The 22,149-nt window shown below is 41.3% G+C and overlaps 1 protein-coding gene and 1 long non-coding RNA gene across 10 annotated transcripts in view; one reads left to right on the top strand and one right to left on the bottom strand.

Moving 5' to 3' along the window:
- Nucleotides 1-22,149, bottom strand: part of OTULIN (OTU deubiquitinase with linear linkage specificity) — a 62,878-nt gene that overhangs the window by 24,061 nt on the left and 16,668 nt on the right. For 8 of the 9 annotated variants that reach the window (XR_004244851.2, XM_058430167.1, XM_032135818.2 and 5 more), the window contains exons 3-6: nt 13,585-13,679; nt 10,738-10,881; nt 4,675-4,800; nt 2,013-2,282 (exon numbers count right to left, since the gene is read on the bottom strand). Coding sequence is in view for 8 of the 9 variants with exons in the window: in XM_058430167.1 (XP_058286150.1) it covers nt 2,013-2,282; nt 4,675-4,800; nt 10,738-10,881; nt 13,585-13,679 (635 nt within the window). In the remaining variant the exon portion in view is untranslated. The remainder of the gene's footprint in view (nt 1-2,012; nt 2,283-4,674; nt 4,801-10,737; nt 10,882-13,584; nt 13,680-22,149) is intronic. The other variant, XM_058430170.1, reaches the window with a different exon arrangement.
- LOC131381675 (uncharacterized) lies at nt 1,984-12,067 on the top strand. Its single transcript, XR_009210558.1, has 4 exons — nt 1,984-2,116; nt 9,399-9,523; nt 10,554-10,891; nt 11,879-12,067. It is a non-coding gene; the product is annotated as an uncharacterized LOC131381675 (long non-coding RNA).

The raw sequence follows: 22,149 nt of genomic DNA, 5'->3' as shown, positions 1-22,149 counted from the left end.
CACTGGCAGTGTATTAAATGTCAATGAGATGTACATTTTAAAACAGTCAGTTTTATATTATATGAACTTCACCCCAATAAAAAAAGTCAGAAGTGTTGGTGAAGATATGGTGAAACAGGACACTGATACATTGCCGGTGGGAATGTAAAATGGGGCAGCTGCTTTGCAAACAGTCTGGCAGTTCCTCAAAATGTTAACGCAATTCCACTCCTCAGTGTATACCCAAGAGAACTAAAAACATATGTTCACATAAAAAAAAATTATACATGAACGTTCATAGCAGGGTTATTCACGAACTAAAAAGTGGAAACAATCCAAATACCCATCAAACTATTGAACAGATGAATAAAATGTGATCCATCCACACCATGTGATATTACTTATCAATAAAAAGGAATGAAGTACTAATACATGGTGCAATATGGATGAAATCTTAAAAACATTATGCTAAAACAAATAAGCCATAAACAAAAGACCACATATTATATGATTCCATTCATATGAAATGTCCAGAATAGGCAAATCCATTGAGACAGAAAGTAGATTAGTGGCTGCCTAGGGTTAGAAGGAAGAGAAAGTGGTTACTAATGGGCATGAGGTTTCTTTTAACAAAATGCTCTAAAATTAGATTGTAGTGATGGCTGCAAAACTTTAAAAGAGTGAACTTTATGGTACATATATTTCAAAAAAGAAACTGAAAATTTCTTATTGAAAAAAAAAAAAGAATGGACTCACCATCACAGCAGACCTTATAGGGTCTCGGAAAAGACTAACTTTAGTGTAATATGCAAACCATCCTCTATAAGCCTTTTGACTGCAAGGTGCTTGCTATGGTTCAGGAGACATAAGTAACCCACATTATGAGTACAGATAATTTTTGAAAATAACCATCATCAGCCCTGCCTGACCCAGCAGTGACCTTCAGTCTACACTCCTTCCTACACACTTGGCAGTAACAGAAGAAGAGACTTCACACTCCAGGACAGCTCAGAATGGAACCTAACTCAGCTCTCTAATCCTTGCAGTAGCTGTCATGGCACCTGGGCCTTTTTAGAAAAAAGGAGGCACAAGAGTCAATTATGTAAGTAGGAGAGTGGCACTTTGATGAACAGCCTTAATGCTACTTTAGTGGTTGGCTATTCCACTAAAAAAACCTCATTAGGACTTTTTAGGAAAATGAACACATCAAAGATAGCACAAGGTGTGGTGACTCAACTATATTGGCTTAGAGATAGTACTGCACTGGGTTTCTGTGTAAAACTCCACACTTAACAAATCTGTAAAAGATCCAAGAGTAGGCTGAACTCTACTGGCTAAGGTGACTCCATTTCTCTTTTTAATGCAGCTACAGCTGCCAAGATTAAACAAGACCCTTCGAATGGCTCTTCCAAGTACTTCATTTATTTGTAACCTCCCAGAGCCAAGAGTACTAATCCCATCCACTCCTCTGAAGAATAAAGCCCAGGTTGAGATAATGGTGGTGACTGTAAAGTACGCCCACAATTCTTTGGTACCCCTCATTCAAAAAAGTGGAGCCAAATTCCCCTCCTCTTGAGAGTGGAATGCATCAAGTAACTTGTTTCTAAAAAGTGGAAAACAATGTAACAGTGTGTGACATCCTAGATTAGGTCATAAAAGGCATTTTGGCTTCTTTCTTGCTCTCTGCTTAGATCACTCTGAGAAGCCAGCTACCATGTTGTAAGGACACTCAAGCAGCCCTGTGGAGGCCTATGTGTGAGGAACTGAACCCTCCTACTAACTACCAGTAAGGAACTGAAGGCTCCTGCCCACAGCCACATGAGCGAACAACATTGGAAGTAGATCTTCCAGCCCCAGTCAAGCCTTCAGATGGCTGCAGCCCTGAACATACAACTGCAGCCTCATGAGATCCTGAGCCAGAACCATCCAACTAAGCTGTCGCTGAATTTCTGACCTACAAAAACTGTGACATTAAGTTTGATCAGTAAAGCTGCTTTATTTTGGGGTAATACATGCTCAAAAGCACAACTTACCTGTTCAAGACCACCAGTGTGTCCCACCTGGTTGAGGTGGTTCCTCAGAAGCTGTCCTGGGTCATTTGATGTGTCCCGAGCAAACAGAAGCACAGAGAAAAACGGTACTTCCTTTCCTTTCTCTTTATCATTATATAGTTCAATGGCTCTGTTTAGCATTAGAAATTTTACAGCTTCATAGAGGCTATATTCTTCCTCCTCGTTTGTGAATAGTTCATCACAAGCTATCTGTCTTGCTTCAGCAGTTCTCATTTCAGCCAAGCCTGCCCACTACAATAAGAAAGTTATGTAATAATTAGAATTTTTGTTCTAAAAATCCCTGGTATAGTACCATACTATGAGCACAAAATTATTTTTTAAAAGTGACCATGGGTCACTTACCAATGCTCACAACATTCAGGTTTCCAAATTAAAAAATGGTACACTTTAAAGCACACAAACTCCTTATTCAGCTTTTTCTCCCATTAATTTGAAAGAAAAATACAATGCAGTAAGAAGCACTAAGGCTGTGGAAATTCTGACTCCCTTAACTTCCCAGGCAATGAGATTGAACCAGCCAATCAGAGACATTTATAGAAGAGCTAACACACGTGTGTGAAGCCTGTGTGTGAAGCTGTGAAGGGCAGCTACAATTACAAGGGGCTTACAGGAGGGTTAGCACCCAGAAACATAAAGCCAACCCTCCTAAATGGAAGAGAGGCAAAAAAAGGGTGTAGGAGCTCCTGAATAATAATTTACTAAACTTATCTCTCTAACCTCAAAAATATATATGAACTTCAAATGAATAAATCCATTCAGGAAACTCTTATTGATTCCGGATTAAGAATAATGTGTTAGGTATTCAGTGAATACAGGCAAACTCTTTAAAAAAGAAAACCTATAAATATATGTGCTTTTAAGTTACAGTGAATGAGAATAAGATGCCAACATAAATACCATTCCTTATGAATAAACAATAACTAGTGCCCCTCTCAAACACCATTATGGATTTTAAACCCAAGAGTGAATTTCAATGGTAATGACTGCATACAATTCCCTCTAATATTTGGGCTGAAGGCTGGTACATGTTTGTCTGTATCTCATATTTTCCAAACTAGACCAAGTTGCCAATCATGGACATGGCTCTAGAGTCAGTCGGGATGGAATCAAGGCTTCACCACAGAGCAGCTGTGGTGGTTTTTTGCAGGGCATTTCAACTGAGCTCCTGGCCTTAGTTTCCTCACCTAAAAAACAGGGATGACCACAGCAACACCACCTTCATAGTTGTGAGAATTAAATAACACATGAAATTTTAGTGTGGAGCCTGGCATAGAAGTGTTAGTAATGCTGGCTCAGATTATTAGTAATTTTAACCTTATTGCAAATTGGCACCACTCAAGCATTCCCAAAAATGAGGGTCTAATTTTAGTAGAAAAACCTAATAAAGCAGAAATAGCAATTTCACAAGACCTTAAAAAAATGAAAACGAAATTGTGACCCGTGGTTGCGCTGAAGGGCCCTCTCATTCACTCCCACAGGGCTAGAGCCCTGCCCTCAGCCTTCCACTAACCCAAGGACTGGGGAACACAAAATCCTGCATTCTAGTCCAACAGGTAACAAGAATGGAATTTCCCTCTTCCCTTCTTTCGCTCCCATTTCTTTATAGTAGAAGAAAGATAAAACTACTGGACTTCCTTTGACAGTATATTTTCCAGTAAACATTTCTTATCTTTCTAAGCAAAAACTAAGTTCCAAGAAGTCAGGGCCTTCAGTTCACTAATTCAATAAAGCACTAAATGAACACCTATTATGTGCCAGACGTGCTGCTAGACACAGGGTGTGAAGGAATGCACAGGACAGTCTCACGTGGAGCTGAAAGTCTAATGGGAGCAGCAGACCATATGTGAGTACAGAAATCACTGCTTGAAGTACGTGCTAGGAAGGACCTTGAAAAGTCCATGTTTGACCCCCTCTCTACCTGACCACCCTCCACTGACACCCTGGCGCAAGTGACAGGCCCTCAATCAGGGTTCTTGGTGAAAAGGACTCCAAGCTGCTCAATGCAAGCAAGCTAGGGGTCATGTAAGCCAGTGTGTAGGCAGGACATCCAACCCAGAGGAGACAGTCGAAAGCCACAGAAAGGTAGAATTTCAAAGACCAAATCAACAGGAATCAGAAGACCAAGTTCTCCCTACAATTCTGTTTCAGAAAAACTCTCAGGACTGTTTTCTAAAGACAAGTTACTAAATCTACTAACTGGAAAATCACGGAGAAAGAAAATAAGTCTGATAAATATGGGCAGAATCTTAAAACATGAGCATAATTGGAAAGAATTTAATAAATTGCTAATGATATAAGAAATAGGAACCAAATTATATTCTTGAAACATAAATATGACTTGGAACAAAGACTATATTTGTTAAGGTTTCCTTTTAAGAAAGTCAAACACTTCATTATTTGATACCCTAGTACATGGCATCTGCTCTAAGAATATATAATGTTGGTACTTCCCATTTTACTAAAGCCCTCGTGGGAAGAGTTTGAGTTCATTTAAAACCATTTTGCCTAAAAATCAGCCAAGAGCATTTGAAAATCCACTGAGTGAAGACTAAAACCTGGTCTTCTGGGGCAAGCAAGAACAAGAGCTTCACCCTTATCAGACAGGACACTACAGGTTCCAAACCTTCTTCCTCAGCAGAGTAAGGGACTCTTTAATTTTATCAACCAGGTCCTCGTTCTTCCCATCAAATTTCAGTCCAAGTTTCCATTGCTTGATCCAGTTGTATTTGCTTATGAGTTTTTCTGGTAACTACAACATCGAGAAAGAGATAAAGAAGTGTTAACATTCCAAGAAATCCACCACACAATCCAAGCTGTAAGAAACCACAAAGTCTATAAAACCTACCTTTGTTTCCAGAATTAATTCTGCAAATCTGTCATGTGAGTTTAGGATGGAGGACCTAAATCTAGAAGTCAGGAACTTAGAAAGTACCACCCTGAGGAGGGCTGCTGGAGTGAAACGGTGCTTTTGGTTGAGCCAAAGCACAATCTGCCTTGCAGGACTCCAACCACGACCAGGACATTCCACAGCAGGCCATGCCCACAGCACATCCTCACACCAACCACCTTCAGGCTACGGGACTCACTGCAGCCTCTCAACCACCACCTAACACATGGCTCAGGACAGTGCTTCTGAGGATGTGAGAAGGTCCAGGGTGAAGCCAAACCTGCTCCTTTCCCAATAAGAAAAATAAAACCTAGTTTCTGGTATTTAAAAAATCCACCAAAAAAAGGTAGAAAAAGTTTTGTTAAATAATGTTAACACATATACTCAAAGTTTTAACATTCAGAGAAATGACAGTATGTCTAGTTTAATTGTCTAATTGATATATTAAAACATACAATTGAAAATCAGAGGCAGGGGTTAAGGGAGCTGTGCTCACTTAGTTCATGAAAGAAGTGACAGCTGAACTACATTGCTAGTTTCCGTTTTTTTTTATTCCTGGAGTATTTGTTACTTTGTTTGCCTCTAGTTATCAACAGAATCTGCAGTTTGAAAGGCAAGCTGAGGCACAGCCTGACTGATGACAGCATGGGAAGTAAGACTCTTCCAACAGTCTTGGGTGTGTCAGGAGAAAAATCCTAGAATTAGGCTGGGCACAGCTGTGTCACTTCACGGCTGTAAAATTTAGAAAGGAAAAAAAAGTTCACCTCCAAGTCAACAGATCATTAAAGAATAATTAAATCCTACAATATCCTATGAGGAACCTGACCTTGTTTAGCAGTTATTAATACAGTTTTGCCAGTACAGGCAACATAGCAAGACCCCATTTCTATAAAAAAAAAAAAGTTTAAAAATTCACTGGGCACAGTGGCATGTGCCTGTATTCCCAGCTACTCAGGGGGATGAGGCAGGAGGATCACTTGAGCCCAGGAGTTTGAGGTTACAGTTAGCTATGACTGCACCACTGCACTTCAGCCTGAGCAACAGAGCAAGACCTCATCTCCAAAAAATTAAAAACTTTATATAGCAAGAAAGAAATGAATAAAAATAAATACATAAAATAAAATAAATACAGTTTTAAATGAGGCCAAATCTTCCATTCAACTGGAATATAAGACTAAAAGACCCTTTCATAAATAGTAATTCTGGTTGTACCTTCTCAACCTAGAGCAATCGTGTGAACTAAGGTGGTTTCTACAAAACACAGAACCACGATTGGGATGTAAATTACTTTTCACTGTGACCACAGTGATGGCGAACTACATCACTCATTAAGGGCGGAGAGGGACTTCTCCTCCTCATCTTATTAGAATAACAAATGACCACCCACCTAAGGGCTGCACCAGCCCACTCCGTGCCCACGCTGCCCTGTGTTTCGGCAACATGTGGCAGTTCTGCAGCAAAACCCTCAATTCAGTCTCTCAGATTTATCACAAGAACCTCACATGCCCTCAAGTGGCAACAAGCTAAAATTACAACTGGGCACAAAGAACTACAAAAGTGCAGAAAATACTGGCTACATGGAAGTGAGCTGGGAAATGAAGTGAAGGGAAGCCCAGAAGACCGGCTGAGCATCTGGGGACATGATACAGTTATCTAAAAAGTAGGTACGGTACTCAACTGGATTACTCAGGAGACCCTGAAGACCTAACTACACAGAGAGAAACAATTGTTTCTGATTCCTTTCACACACTGGTCAAACAGTTCAGGGTTGTAGACTTCCAGGAAATGCAAAAATCCTTTAGACAATTTTAAAAAATGAAGCATGAAAAAAGCCATCAGAAAAGAATGAAGTCAAATTTATTCAGAAGAAAAAAGTGAATACAACTTTAAATGCTTTCAGAGGTTAAATGCTTTCAGAGGTCACAACACATGGAACACACGTAAATAGCCTTTGTTTTCCACTAAGCACAAACTGGACTTCTAATAGAATAAAGAAAATTTAAGCAAGAAACCAGATTTAAACAAGAAACAGTGATTGGAAATATTCAAGAATAAAGTAGGTAATTAGCTTAGATATCATTTTGTTTGTGACTAAACTATAAAACCGCCTGTTTTCTCTAGCACGTGCCGGTAATTCTTGATACCACAACAGACAGCAAATAATAAAAATGTGTCATCCCCAAAACTCACAAAAAAATTTTGATACACAGTCTATGTCACTCTAAGCAAACACTGTCACAGTCTAACCAGCTCAGAGACATTACAAAATGTAACGAACTTGGCAACCAAAGGATTGCTCTAAAGGATGCCCCCTCTCAGGGACCAAAGTGTTGTCCCACATTTGAGAGCCAGGCTAGGCCATCTCCATAGCTGGGGTGAGGGTCAGATGATCTGGCTGCAGCCAAACACGGAGACTGGGATCTGGGCAGAAATGGGAACAACAAACAGGACACCCGGGCAGGATGACAGGAGGTGAGGGACAGCCGCACTGTCAGAGGGTCAATAAGGACAAAGCTCTGCCTCACAGGCAGGGAACAGAGCAAGGCCAGCAAAGCTGAGCAGCAGCAGAAAGGAAGCCCGGGTCTCTTTCACTGAGCATAGATTAAGGGGAGGGTCACTCAGTCTAGCTTACCCAGCTCCCTTTAATACCCTAAAACCAAACGATGTTCTAAAAGAGAAGACAGCAACATGCCACAGAGAACATCTCTCCATCTGCAAACAGAAGCAGATAAAGCTAGCTAAAGGTTCCACCCGATTTATTTGTCACGCTGCAAGAAATGCTCACTCAACAAAGCCTTTGTCACAGTGGACCTTCCAAGGGAAGGGCTGTGGGGCCGGGGGGCCAGAGTGAGAACAGAAATGGGAAGGCATCCACAGGAGGGTCTGCGGGCCATCTGGGAGATTTGCACAACCAGAGTAAGCTTATGGGTCCCTTCCTTCCTTCACTGGCCCCTCAAACACAAAGCATGTGCTGAATTTGAATTTGTCATCCAATCATATCTCAGACATGATACCACAAAACGAACTGGGTAAAGCAAGTTTTCAAACTATGCTAAATTGCTGAGGGCTGGAACAGCAACACAAGGACAAGTCCTCTGGCTGGATGATAGCAAGGAAAGAACAAAGACATTCTTCAGCTAACATTCAGACCCAACGTTTAATAAACATAAATACCAAACCCACAGGCAGGTACACTGTGTTTTCTCTCTTTGGCAGAGGCCTCTTGGCATTCAATTAAAGTTAGATGACAAAAACCAAACCAAGTGACCAACTAATTAAATTATGCTCCTGGAAAAATATAATAGCTGATACACAAAGAAAAGGAAAGAAACTGGAAAGAACACTTAAGAATTTTAAAACTATTTTCACATTACTCAAAGTCAGAAAAACCACCTTAAAACCCCATCACTCACACATGCAACACATTTTAACAGTGATTAGAGTTTGAATGTAATCTACCCAGACTATTTTTAATATGGCAGATAATGTTACCCAAATATATCCTGCTAGCAAAAAAACGGGGCGGGGGAGACATTGTACCTAACTTTTTTAAAAGCAATTTTATACTTTAATTAATTAATTAGGACACTATTTACCCCAGATTCTCAGAAAGTAGAAAAATACAAATTTAATGTCAAGTAAGTCCATAAATCCAAATAGCTCCTTAAAGGTAAAGCCTCAAAAGGAAAATTTTGCCTAAAATTGAGGAGGATATTATGTCACTATCTAGAAATATAGATTTGTAGATTAATATAATATAGCTACAGTTGTCAGCACAGCCTCCTGAGTAGCTAAGAACATAGGTACACACCACCACAATCTAGAAATTGTGTCATATATAGCTACAGTTGTCAAGCACAGAAGTTAAAACAAGACAAAGCAAAAACAGTGAAATCATTGTTTGCTTCTCTAGCTGGGTCTTATATCCAACCATAGGAATGCTTTTGCCAACTGATAAACAATTCTGAAATATTTAACTAATAAATGGCATCATTTACAAAAGAAAAAACAGTTTAGTATATCCATTTCTCTTGCCTCTATATGAAAGAAAGAAGCTAATACTGAAAAATCTGCTTAAGATGGCATACATCTTTGCTTAGAAGAAAATATCTTTCCCAGATGTTGGTTTGGTTTTTTTTTTAATAGACTCCCCAACATAAGGGGTCTCCTTATGTTGCCCAGGCTGGACTTGAACTCCTGGCTCAAGTGATCCTCCCACCCCAGCCTCCTGAGTAGCTAACACTACAGGCGCCACCACATTTGGCTCCAGATGTCATTTTGACAGTTGATATAGGTGTGCTGATTTTATGCTGGTGTATTAAATAATCGCGGAACAGATGGGGAGTATCCTTCATCCATCAGTCCTGGTTTTGCCCTTCTGAGTGTGTGATCTCTCATCCACCTAAAAGACCTCCAGCTTAGTCAACAACAAGTTCCTCTAAAAGTCTTCTTTATTGTAGGAAAATACCCCAGTTCCTTCAGTGGCTCCCAGAATGTGATGAAGCATCCTGGCCACATTTCCATCTGCTGAGGATACTTTATCAGGCACCAAGCTCGAGATGGCCTCTGACCAGCCCAGTTCAAGGTGGGGCTGTCACTGCCTAATTCTTAGAATCATTCCTTTTAAAACACAGCCAGGTTGGTCTTTTTGCTTAATATCAAAAAAAATAAAAATAAAAATAATAAAAATAAAATGCAGCTAGGGCTTTGTGATCATTGCTAGCCATCACATTTCATGCAGGCTCACAGTGGGCTTGCATAATTAAAATCCTAACATCTTTTTCTTTCTTTTCATAAATTACTATAAGGCCAATCTTCCACAGCTAGCATTTCTGGGTTTTGGATTTTTTAAATTTAAGCACAAGACTTTCAATTTTCTTCCAGTTAATGTCATATTGTCATTTCTTTCTTTTTTTTTAATTTAAAAATATTTTGTTGGTAAAAAAATGCTAATGATCATCTGGGCCTTCAGCAAGTTGTAATCTTTTTGCTGGTGGAGGGTCTTGCTTCGATGTTGATGGCTGCTAACTGAGCAGGGTGGTGGCTGTTGAAGGTTGGGTGGCTGTGGCCATTTCTTTTTTTGCAATTCAATTTTTATTTTAGATACAGAAGGTACATGTGCAGATTTGTTACACGGGTATATTGCTGTCTCTGACCAACCATTCCTGACCAAAAAATCTTTCAGGATAGTCTAACACCCACCCAACTATGTGACTTTATCCATGTCAGGACATGCAGACACATGACTTTCCAGTGCATGTCTGCCATGTGGTACATTTAAAACGTTAAAGAGGGCCAGGCCTGGGGCAGGCTGAGTCTCAGCTCCTCAGGAAGCCCCTCTCCATGCGACAGTAATCATCTCTCTTCTAGTGTTGCTGTTCTGCCACCTACTAAGCCAATCTTCACACTTAGCCAAAAGTACTCATTTATTGAATTATAGCTAAAAACCAAAGAAATGTGTATTCTAAAACCCTAGCCGGTTCTCAAACAGTAACATATACAGCCTACTTAAACACCAAAATTGAAATCGAACTGTTCCTAAGTGCGTTATACAAACATCTGCTCTCTAATTCAACTAAATTGTTCATATAAATTTTATCATTTTTCTCTTCTAGGAAACACCAGTTATTTTTGGTCACTTAACTATGTGAAATCATCCCAGCCGCACGAAACTGAATAAACGCACATGCTGACATCATACTGCAGACGATACTAGAAGGTAGCATGGACAGAAAGGGAAAGTTTTCTCACAAAAATTGTTTGAAACATTTTGGACTCAAACCTGCAGCAGCAGCGTACCAGCGTGAGCTCTGGGTCCTGCAGCCAGGGCGGCAGCCCCATAGCCTGGCTCATGGCCTGGAACAGTGTGGCCCTCAGTGCACAGTAATTATCACCACGGACTCGCCGTATGGAGGTGAACTTCTGAGAAACCTCCTCATAGCCCTGGGAAAAGGTATGAAAGAATTCAAAATGGTCGTTACTGACTTGAGACAGCAGAGAAAGTTTCATTCCTGTGGAAAAAGCTTGGCCTGGGATCACTGGGAGGATGCCCAAAGTTGGAGTTTTATGTCCCTTTCTAGGCAATTGTTTTAAGACTTACTCACTGGCAAACAACATTTTGAAGGGTTTAATCTGTGTTTCAAATGACCCTAAACTCTTTTAAAAAAAAAAAAAAAAAAACAGGCAAGAAAAAAGAGAGCTAAACTAAGTTTCTATTTTCCTACTAAAAAAATATAGAAAAACCCCAAGTTTCCAAAACACAAACAGGGGCGGGGGTGCTTTGTGTATGGGCATGTACATATAAAAGTCTACATGCCAGGAGATGGCTGAATAATTCTGTTAGGCTTCTTTTCTTTTTTTGAGATGCGGTTTCGCTCTTGTTGCCCAGGCTGGAGTGCAGTGGCGCAATCTTGGCTCACTGCAACCTCGGCCTCCCGGGTTCAAGCAATTCTCCTACCTCAGCCTCCTGAGTAACTGCGATTACAGGTATGTGCCACCAAGCCCAGCTAATTTTTTTGTATTTTTAGTAGCGACAGGATTTCATCATGTTGGCCAGGCTGGTCTTGAACTCCTGACCTCAGATGATCCACCTGCCTCTGCCTCCCAAAGTGCAGGGATTACAGGCGTGAGCCACCACACCCTGCCCTCTTTTCTTTTTTTAAGTGAAGTGTCACTCTTGCTCAGTCTGGAAGTGAAACAAGGAAATGAAAATATTCAGTGACATGCTTGGGCACTCAAAAACAGCCATCCAATGGACCATTCTGAAACGTACCCTGAAAAGACACCAAAAAATCCTAGTGAGTCTGGTCCCCCAGCAGGCATGATGCCTGGCTTCTCCAGCTAGACACATGCACAGTCCTTGAGACTGACTGAACTGCCCACCATCTCCCTGACCCTGGGTCGAGTCAGCCTCTTAACTCATCCAACTTTTCCTTGACAGTCACTCAAGACCCACTTCCTACCCTGCGCTCACACAAAGAAAGAAGTGTTACCCTCATCGTGGAGTGGACGCAATGCAGACCACCTCTGTCCTGTGTGTCCAGGTGCTAGAACCTCATTACTAGCTGTTTTCAAGGTTCAAGTCATAGGATGATGTTTTAAGTGAATATAAAAGTACTTTTTTGCCCCAATAACAACATTTTGAGGGTTGCATTTTTATTTAGTAGTCCAACCACTGTAACACCTAAGGTTCCATCAGGCAGAATCACATTTACTAGTAATTATGTACTTCTTGCCTATGGTAAAACTCAATTACCCCAGAATACTTATGCAAATTCAACTGCAATTGTACCTTTCCAAATGCGTAAATTACTCACACTAGTTCAGAATAACATTAAATCTGAATTTGTAGAAACTTACTTCCAAAAGAATATTTGAAACAAAAATAGACAATTACGCCAATAACGACTAAAACAGAATGGAGGTGAAAGCTGTTTTCAGGCATCTGAGATGCTCAAATTACTGCCATGGGTCCTGATGGGCTAGAGGTTGGAAAATCTGCAAGTGACCAAGAGCATATTTAGCAAAAATATAAATGTTCTTAACCTCTGGCAGGAACTAAGAATTCCACGTGTTTCATAATTCAGTTCTCTAACAAACGCCTAAAACACAAAGCATCTACATATCGGACTTGCAGAGAACTATCATCTGCTCTCAGAGCTTTACAAGTAGCAGCCAGATTTTTCCAAAGTCAGCCCATGGGCAGTTGAGGTACATGCTGAAAGATGAGCAATTATTTTCTACAAAAACGAGCTCTGAGGAAAAGACTAAATATTCAAATATTTAAAAATTTAAAACCCTAACCAAAAAAATGTTAAAGATATTTCTATTAAATATGACAGTCAGTATCTCTAATATATAAGAAGTGCATTCAAATTCATAAATAATCCCAAGAGAAAAATGAGCAAAAGATAAACCCACAGGTTTCAAGAGGTCATGGAAGCCTTAGGTTAAATCTGCTATTTGACTGTTTTTGAGCAATTCACATGGTTCACCCTACTGATAATACTGGATTTGGTATACATCTGAGGGTAGAGCCCACAGGATCTGCTGCTTGATCAGCTGTGTGGTGTCTGTAGGCCGTGGTGTCTGAGCTGAGTAATGAACCGGCCCAAAGAGCCACAGCAGGACCACATCATATGAATCTCCAATGTCATCCCACAGCCTTGGAGACTATCTTGAAGGGAGCAGTTCCTGATTCCCCTGTGCAGGGAGTCCAAGAAAGTTCTAGGCCCCAGGACCAGAGGGTGTGTAGGCAAACCCAATGTGCTGTGGAAAGCAGGAGTGTGGAATCGGCCTGAGACATCCCTGAGGCTCTTATTTTATAACACCAGACCAGAAAGGACATTCCCAAATGGCCCCAAGAGGACAACCAACGGCTGGCCCAACTCTGAACAGCAGAGTCATTTACGTGTTTTTCAAAGAAATTGCATCACTGAATAACTGATGCTGATTCTATATTAATATTGTGACTTAAAACAAAACCCTTATCTTTGGAGTCTATTTCCTTATCTCTAAAATTAGAACACCAATAATAACGTCTATAGCAGTCATTTTAACTAATGTCTAAAAATATCAAATGACATATTAAACAACTTATGACAGACTATTTGAAAGACCTGAAATATGTGCACCTCTGTGTCATACCTTTTTCATACATGTTGCTTTCTGTGTATTTCCCCTCCATTCTTTTTTGCAGTAGTCCATGATATCCATTTCAGGGGCTACACTTAATCTCGGTTCTGTTAAAGAATTAAAAAAAAAAAAAAGCAAATAATAAATCAAAGCATAATCAGAATACTGCTTCAGTTGGGGGTTACCCTTCACTCTTCATTTTCTTTCTTCATGTCAAAAAATCCAGAATTCAACCACTGCCTACCTGCTGGTCCAGACCACCATCACCTCACCCCTAGATAACCACAAGGGTCTCCCAATGGGTGTCCCTTGTCACCACACTCTCCAGACCATTCTCCACATGATAACTAGCCAGGATGATCCATCTAAATGTTAATCAGATGGTATCGATCACTCCTGGGCTCAGAGAGCTCCAGGGGCTCCTGCCTCATGGCCTTATTCCTCATATAGTCCCCCTCTCTGCCTCTCTGGTCTCTGCTCCCACCATTCCCCACATTGACTGGGCTCCAGCCCCAGCTACAGCCTCCCAATACTCGCCAACACACCTGGCTTGCTCTTCCCCGCACCTGCAGAGCTGCTCCCTCCCTCCATGCAGGCCTCTGCTCCAAGGTCAGCTGGCACCTTGTATCATAATATCATGCACACTTTTCTTCTCTATTCCTCTTATACCATTTGAGTTTTCTTCCTAGCACTCATCAACACCTGAAATATTTTTCTGTACCACTCACCCACCACCCCCCACACACACCCATACAAAAACACAGTAAAACACGAGCTCCTTGAGGGCAGGGACTTTGTTTTGTTTCTCAGTTGTGTTGTGTCCTCAGCATCTGGAGCTACACTGACACACAGGTGCTCATGAATACTTGTCTAATCAAATTACAGATGCGACAGTCTGAACTATCAGAAAACACTTCTAACAATGAGTAATCAGTTTTTTATAACCATTATAAAAAGAAATAACATCTACTATAACAAAAATTACATTTATCTTAATGTATTTATGTCCTACCCTGATCCCAAAAAGCTAAAAGTAGTCGATAATAAACCAGAAACAGAACTCTCCATGTTTGTTAATCCACGGACCTCACCTGACTCTAACACATCCCCCAAAATTAAAAATACAACTCACCATCAGACAAATGTTACAGTGAAAAAAAAAAATGGCCTTTATATTTTCCCTAGTTTAATATATATGGTTTGGGGTTGATTTTGTGGTATGTGCATATACATGCACATGCACATATTAGCGTGTGTGTTTTAGGAAGAAAAGGAGGTAAATTCTCAGGCACATCTTGACTTCCTTTTTAAATTACTGAAGACATAGATGCTAGCAATGATTTTAGAATACAGAAGTACCTTACAACATATTTACTCCTGAGCAAGTTGTACATAAAATAAAAATGTTTTATTCAACTAAATTCAACAAATATTTACTGAGTGTCTAAAACGTACCAAATATTGAGCTAGGAACTGGGGATAAAAGGTGATGAAGACAGGATTCTATCCGCAAGGGGCTTATGGACTGCTGGAGAAGAAAAGACAACAAGCACTTATAAACCAGGGTGTGATGGGTGCCAGGATGATTAGGAGCACAAAAGAGGCCCTAAATCCTCCTTGCAGTTTAGGTAAATTTAAAAAAAAAAATTTTTAAATAAACTCTTAAGAACTGCCGATTTTTAATAATCTCATTGTGAATTCTTTTACAAAGAAAAGTAACTTTTTACATAAAAGGGAAAATAATACATATACAGATAACATAGACATATTTATCTGTGGCATACATCAGGATTCACTTAAAAGTGAAGCAGACTCTTGAGGTATAATATACAGGGACCACAAAGACCAATGCTGCACAGCCAATCCTTAAAGAACCTTTATTTTTTTTAATTCAAGAAATTTTTTTTTTGCATGTCTACTCAGTGGATGGAAGCATTCTCATGTAGGTGTCTTTCCATTCACCTGCTCAAAAAGGAGGAAATGTGAATGTCCAGAGTCAGGACACTTATTGGTCCACATTTTTCCTCCAGGTAGGGTTATGAGCCTGAACATAAAGCACATGTCCAGCTCAGAAAGGGCCTCCTGGGAAGGAAATCTACCTTCCTGCTCTCCTCCCTGCAGTCCTCATTCCTGTGCACACCAAGACAAGACTTGGCCTCCTGGACAAGGTGGGGCAAGCCCAGCACCCCATGACTGAGGGGAGGAGGCACAAGCCTCACACAAGCCAAGAGATCAAGCCACAGGCCACAGTCAAGTGCTGAATCAGAGGCCTACGTAGGGTAGTGAGGGTTGGGAAAATGGGTACTGGCACAGCTGGCAGCATCAAATACCTGAATTCCCATTCTGCTGTGGTCCTCTGAGGAGGACTCCGATGGCTACGACATGCCAGGTACCAGGCTAGGAGCTGGAGATGCAGGACAAGGCAGTACCTGACCTCGAGCAGCTTACGGAGTTCAAAAGCAACTTTCTTTAGTTGCAAACTACACAGACGCTGCTGTTTTCAAAAAAAGGACATTCTAATGGCAAAGAAATAAAAAATAGAAAAATAGGGAAGTTGAAAACCAGAGTGGTAAGCCACAAGTTGAAATAACCAAGAGGCTTCATCTTTAACCACCACATGGGTGACAAAGACAAGAATCAGACCCTCAGAAGGTGGGAAGTTAAAACTAAAACCCTTCCGGAAAGCAGGGACTCTCAAACAGGGTGGAATAGGACAGGAATCTCAACCTTTGTCTGTAATGGGCCAGACAGGAAATAAGTTAAGGCTTGGAGAGCCATAAGGTTTCTGTCACAGCTACTCAACTTTACTATGCACGAAAGCCACCATAGACAATATGTAAACTAATATGTTTCAAAAAATCTTTATCTACAAAACCAGGTGGCAAGTCAGATTTGGTGTGGAAACCATAGTTTGCCGACTCTCAGGCAAGGTGGAAAAAAATCTTTTCACTAACAGAGAGGATAAGAAAACTTTTTGCCTCAGCCTGGGCTCTGAGAGGGTAACAAATGTTATTTCAGGAAGGACAATGAACCCAGAAGGTCTGAGGTGATGTGAGAAGTGTAAAGGGATCCATTTCACTCTCAGACTAAAGCTAGGAGTTACAAGACCCACTATAAAGCTTGATTGCCTGTGTGGGGTACAATGCCAGACAGAAGAGAATCACAACCGAGAGCCTACAGGGTGAAGGACTGTCAGCGGTAACAAACACCAGCTGAATATGCACTTTCTTCTTAGGAATCTGACTAATGAGGACACTGCACCCTACATGAAATTTTGAACAACCACAGAGTAGAGACTGAGCATTCTTGAAGTTTCATGGAAGACTGGAACAGCGCAGCCCCGCAACACATCACTACAAAGAATATCTCCTGTGGCTACCACAGTGAAGAGTTCACCAATTGCTTGAGGAGGGCTCAAAAAGTATTATAAAAACCACATTGTGTATCATTTGTTCCTAATCACACATGACAATGCTTTTGTTCACCAAAAACAGAAGCCAGTTCTCAAAACAAAAGAGTACAGACAAGGGTCTTCTAAGGTTCATGGAAAATGAGTTTTATGAAAAAGCTATGGATGGATTTCAATTTTTTTTGCACCATAATAAACTCATACTAACTTGTTATAACATGTATGAACAGGATCTAGTCTAAGGCGCTAAGTAGGATAAGACATCAGCTTGAAAAGAGCCCCTATTAGAGCAACATGAGTTCTGCTAAAATTAAAGCAAGAAGAAACATCAAATTTATGGTGAAGTGTAGGTGAAAGAATGGTGAAATCACTTATGATTTATAAACAGTGTACAGGGACAGTGCCCCCAAAGAATCAGCAGCTTACAAATGGATAACTTATTTTCAGAAGGTACATGATGATGTTGAGGATGAAACCTGCGGCGTCAGACTATCCACACCAATTCAGGAGGAAAATATTAATCTTGTTTGTGCCCTAATTGAAGGGGACCGACAATAAACAGCAGAAACAATAGCCAACATCATAGACATCTCAACTGGTTCAACTTACACAATTCTGACCAAAAAATTACAGTTGAGCAAACTTTCTACTCTGTGGGTGTCAAAACCACTGTATCCAGATCAGCTGATGAAGCAAAACTTTCAAGGGAAATCTTTAACAATTGGGATAAAGACCCCAAAGCATTTCTTTGAAGAATTCTAACAGGAGATGAAACATGGCTTCACCAGTATGATCCTGAAGACAAAGCACATTCCAAGCCATGGCCACCAAGAGGTGGAAGGGGTCCAGTCAAAACAAAAGCAGACTGGTCAAGATCAAAGGTCAGGGCAACAGTTTTTTGGGATGTTGAAGGCATTTTGCTTGTTGACTTTCTGAAGGGCCAAAGGACAATTAATATCTGAGAGTGTTTTGAGAAAGCAAAAGCTTTAGCAGAAAAATGCCAGAGAAAGCATCACCGAGAGTCCTTCTGCATCACAACAATGCTCCTGCTCCTTTCTCTCAAACAACGGCAAGAATTTCAATGAGAAATCATTAGGCATCCACCTTACAGTCCTGATCTGGCTCCTTCTGACTTCCTTTTGTTTCCTAATCTTAAGAAGCCTTTAAAGGACACACATTTTTCTTCAGCTTATAATGCAAAAAAGACTGCTGCATTCACATTGTTAAATTCCCAGGCCTGTCAGTTCTTTAGGGATGAGTCCAACAAATGGCTGGTATCATCATTTAAAAGTGGCTTGAAACTGATGGAGCTTATGTTGAGAAACAAGGTTTATATTTTTATCTTTTTTGTTTTTTTTGAGACAAGGTCTCACTGTTACCCAGGCTGGAGCGCAGTAATGCGATCACGGCTCACTACATCCTCAAACTCCCAGACTCAAGCGATCCTCCCACCTCCACCTCCTGAGTAGCTGGCACCACAAACATACACCACCATGCCCTATTAATTTTTGTATTTTTTGTAGACACGAGGTCTCCTTGTTTGCCCAGGCTGGTCTCGAACTCCTGGACTCAAGCAATCCGCCTGCCTCGGCCTCCCCAAGTGCTGGGATTACAGGCATGATCCACCACACCCAGCCTTCTATCTTTTAATTCCACCTTTCCACAACCTTTTTGAAGTCTCCTTATACATTACACAGGTAATGAAAGAGAAAATGCCACTTGTGATTATTCACGGGGTATCCCAAAATCAGAGTATCCCTATGCAGCTCCTGCATGAGGCCAGTCAGGGAACTAAGGATGTACATCATATGCAAACTTGGCAGCCAAGTCTCCACGGACCAGCGGAGAGGTCCAGCAGTAACACCTCACTCCAGCAGCAATGGGTCCTGGTTGGCGTAAGATCCGGCAAGACAAGAAAAACACAGACATGAGGGGGTGGAGTCAAGATGGCCAAATAGGAACAGCTCCGGTCTACAGCTCCCAGCGTGAGCTACGCAGAAGATGGGTGATTTCTGCATTTCCATCTGAGGTACCGGATTCATCTCACTAGGGAGTGCCAGACAGTGGGTGCAGGACAGTGGGTTCAGCGCACCATACACGAACGAAAGCAGGGCAAGGCATTGCCTCACTCGGGAAGCGCAAGGGGTCAGGGAGTTCCCTTTCCTAGTTGAAGAAAGGGGTGACAGACGGCACCTGGAAAATCAGGTCACTCCCACCCTAATACTGCCCTTTTCCAATGGGCTTAAAAAACAGCACACCAGATTATATCCCGCACCTGGCTCAGAGGGTCCTACACCCACAGAGTCTCACTGATTGCTAGCACAGCAGTCTGAGATCAAACTGCAAGGTGGCAGCGAGGCTGGGGGAGGGGCACCTGCCATTGCCCAGGCTTCCTTAGGTAAACAAAGCAGCCAGGAAGCTCAAACTGGGTGGAGCCCACCACAGCTCAAGGAGGCCTGCCTGCCTCTGTAGGCTCCACCTCTGGGGGCAGGGCACAGACAAACAAAAACTCAGCAGGAACCTCTGCAGACTTAAATGTCCCTGTCTGACAGCTTTGAAGAGAGTAGTGGTTCTCCCAGCACGCAGCTGGAGATCTGAGAACGGACAGACTGCCTCCTAAAGTGGGTCCCTGACCCCCAAGCAGCCTAACTGGGAGGCACTCCCCAGTAGGGACAGACTGACACCTCACTCGGCCAGGTACTCCTCTGAGAAAAAACTTCCAGAGGAACTATCAGACAGCTGAATTTGCGGTCTCACGAAAATCCGCTGTTCTGCAGCCACCGCTGCTGACACCCAGCCAAACAGGGTCTGGAGTGGACCTCTAGCAAACTCCAACAGACCTGCAGCTGAGGGTCCTGTCTGTTAGAAGGAAAACTAACAAACAGAAAGGACATCCACACCAAAAACCCAACTGTACATCACCATCATCAAAGACCAAAAGTAGATAAAACCACAAAGATGGGGGAAAAACAGAACAGAAAAACTGGAAACTCTAAAAAGCAGAGTGCCTCTCCTCCTCCAAAGGAACGCAGTTCCTCACCAGCAATGGAACAAAGCTGGATGGAGAGTGACTTTGACGAGTTGAGAGAAGAAGGCTTCAGACGATCAAACTACTCTGAGCTACGAGAGGAAATTCAAAACAATAGCAAACAAGTTAAAACCTGAAAAAAAATTAGACAAATGTATAACTAGAATAACCAATGCAGAGAAGTGCTTAAAGGAGCCGATGGAGCTGAAAGCCAAGGCTCAAGAACTACGTGAAGAATGCAGAAGCCTCAGGAGCCGATGCGATCAACTGGAAGAAAGGGTATCAGTGATGGAAGATGAAATGAATGAAATGAAGCGAGAAGGGAAGTTTAGAGAAAAAAGAATAAAAAGAAATGAACAAAGCCTCCAAGAAATATGGGACTATGTGAAAAGACCAAATCTACGTCTGACTGGTGTATCTGAAAGTGACGGGGAGAATGGAACCAAGTTGGAAAACACTCTGCAGGATATTATCCAGGAGAACTTCCCCAGTCTAGCAAGGCAGGCCAACATTCAGATTCAGGAAATACAGAGAACGCCACAAAGATACTCCTCGAGAAGAGCAACTCCAAGACACATAATTGTCAGATTCACCAAAGTTGAAATGAAGGAAAAAATGTTAAGGGCAGCCAGAGAGAAAGGTCAGGTTACCCACAAAGGGAAGCCCATCAGATTAACAGCAGACCTCTTGGCAGAAACTCTACAAGCCAGAAGAGAGTGGGGGCCGATATTCAACATTCTTAAAGAAAAGAATTTTCAACCCAGAATTTCATATCCAGCCAAACTAAGCTTCATAAGTGAAGGAGAAATAAAATACTTTACAGACAAGCACATGCTGAGTGATTTTGTCACCACCAGGCCTGCCCTAAAAGAGCTCCTGAAGGAAGCACTAAACATGGAAAGGAACAACCGGTACCAGCCCCTGCAAAAACATGCCAAATTGTAAAGACCATCGAGGCTAGGAAGAAACTGCATCAACTAACGAGCAAAATAACCAACTAACATCATAATGACAGGATCACATTCACACATAACAATATTAACTTTAAATGTAAATGGGCTAAATGCTCCAATTAAAAGACACAGACTGGCAAACTGGATAAGGAGTCAAGACCCATCAGTGTGCTGTATTCAGGAAACCCATCTCACATGCAGAGACACACATAGGCTCAAAATAAAGGGATGGAGGAAGATCTACCAAGCAAATGGAAAACAAAAAAAGGCAGGGGTTGCAATCCTAGTCTCTGATAAAACAGACTTTAAACCAACAAAGATCAAAAGAGACAATGAAGACCATTACATAATGGTAACGGGATCAATTCAACAAGAAGAGCTAACTATCCCAAATATATATGCACCCAACACAGGAGCACCCAGATTCATAAAGCAAGTCCTGAGTGACCTACAAAGAGACTTAAGACTCCCACACAATAATAATGGGAGACTTTAACACCTCACTGTCAACATTAGACAGATCAACGAGACAGAAAGTTAACAAGGATATCCAGGAATTGAACTCAGCTCTGCACAAAGTGGACCTAATAGACATCTACAGAACTCTCCACCCCAAGTCAACAGAATATAATTTTTTTTCAGCACCACACCACAACTATTCCAAAATTGACCACATAGTTGGAAGTAAAGCTCTCCTCAGCAAATGTAAAAGAACAGAAATTATAACAAACTCTCAGACCACAGTGCAATCAAACTAGAACTCAGGATTAAGAAACTCATTCAAAACCGCTCAACTACATGGAAACTGAACAACCTGCTCCTGAATGACTATTGGGTACATAACTAAATGAAGGCAGAAATAAAGATGTTCTTTGAAACCAACGAGAACAAAGACACAACATACCAGAATCTCTGGGACACATTCAAAGCAGTGTGTAGAGGGAAATTTATAGCACTAAATGCGCACAAGAGAAAGCAAGAAAGGTCCAAAATTGACACCCTAACATCACAATTAAAAGAACTAGAAAAGCAAGAGCAAACACATTCAAAAGCTAGCAGAAGGCTAGAAATAACTAAAATCAGAGCAGAACTGAAGGAAATAGAGACACAAAAAACCCTTCAAAAAATTAATGAATCCAGGGGCTGGTTTTTTGAAAAGATCAACAAAACTGATAGACCACTAGCAA

Source organism: Hylobates moloch, unplaced genomic scaffold, assembly GCF_009828535.3.
Source record: "Hylobates moloch isolate HMO894 unplaced genomic scaffold, HMol_V3 SCAFFOLD_17, whole genome shotgun sequence".
Classification (NCBI taxonomy): Eukaryota; Metazoa; Chordata; class Mammalia; order Primates; family Hylobatidae; genus Hylobates; species Hylobates moloch.
Note: the sequence above shows the minus strand (reverse complement) of the source record. Positions and strands in the feature narration are given on the sequence as shown.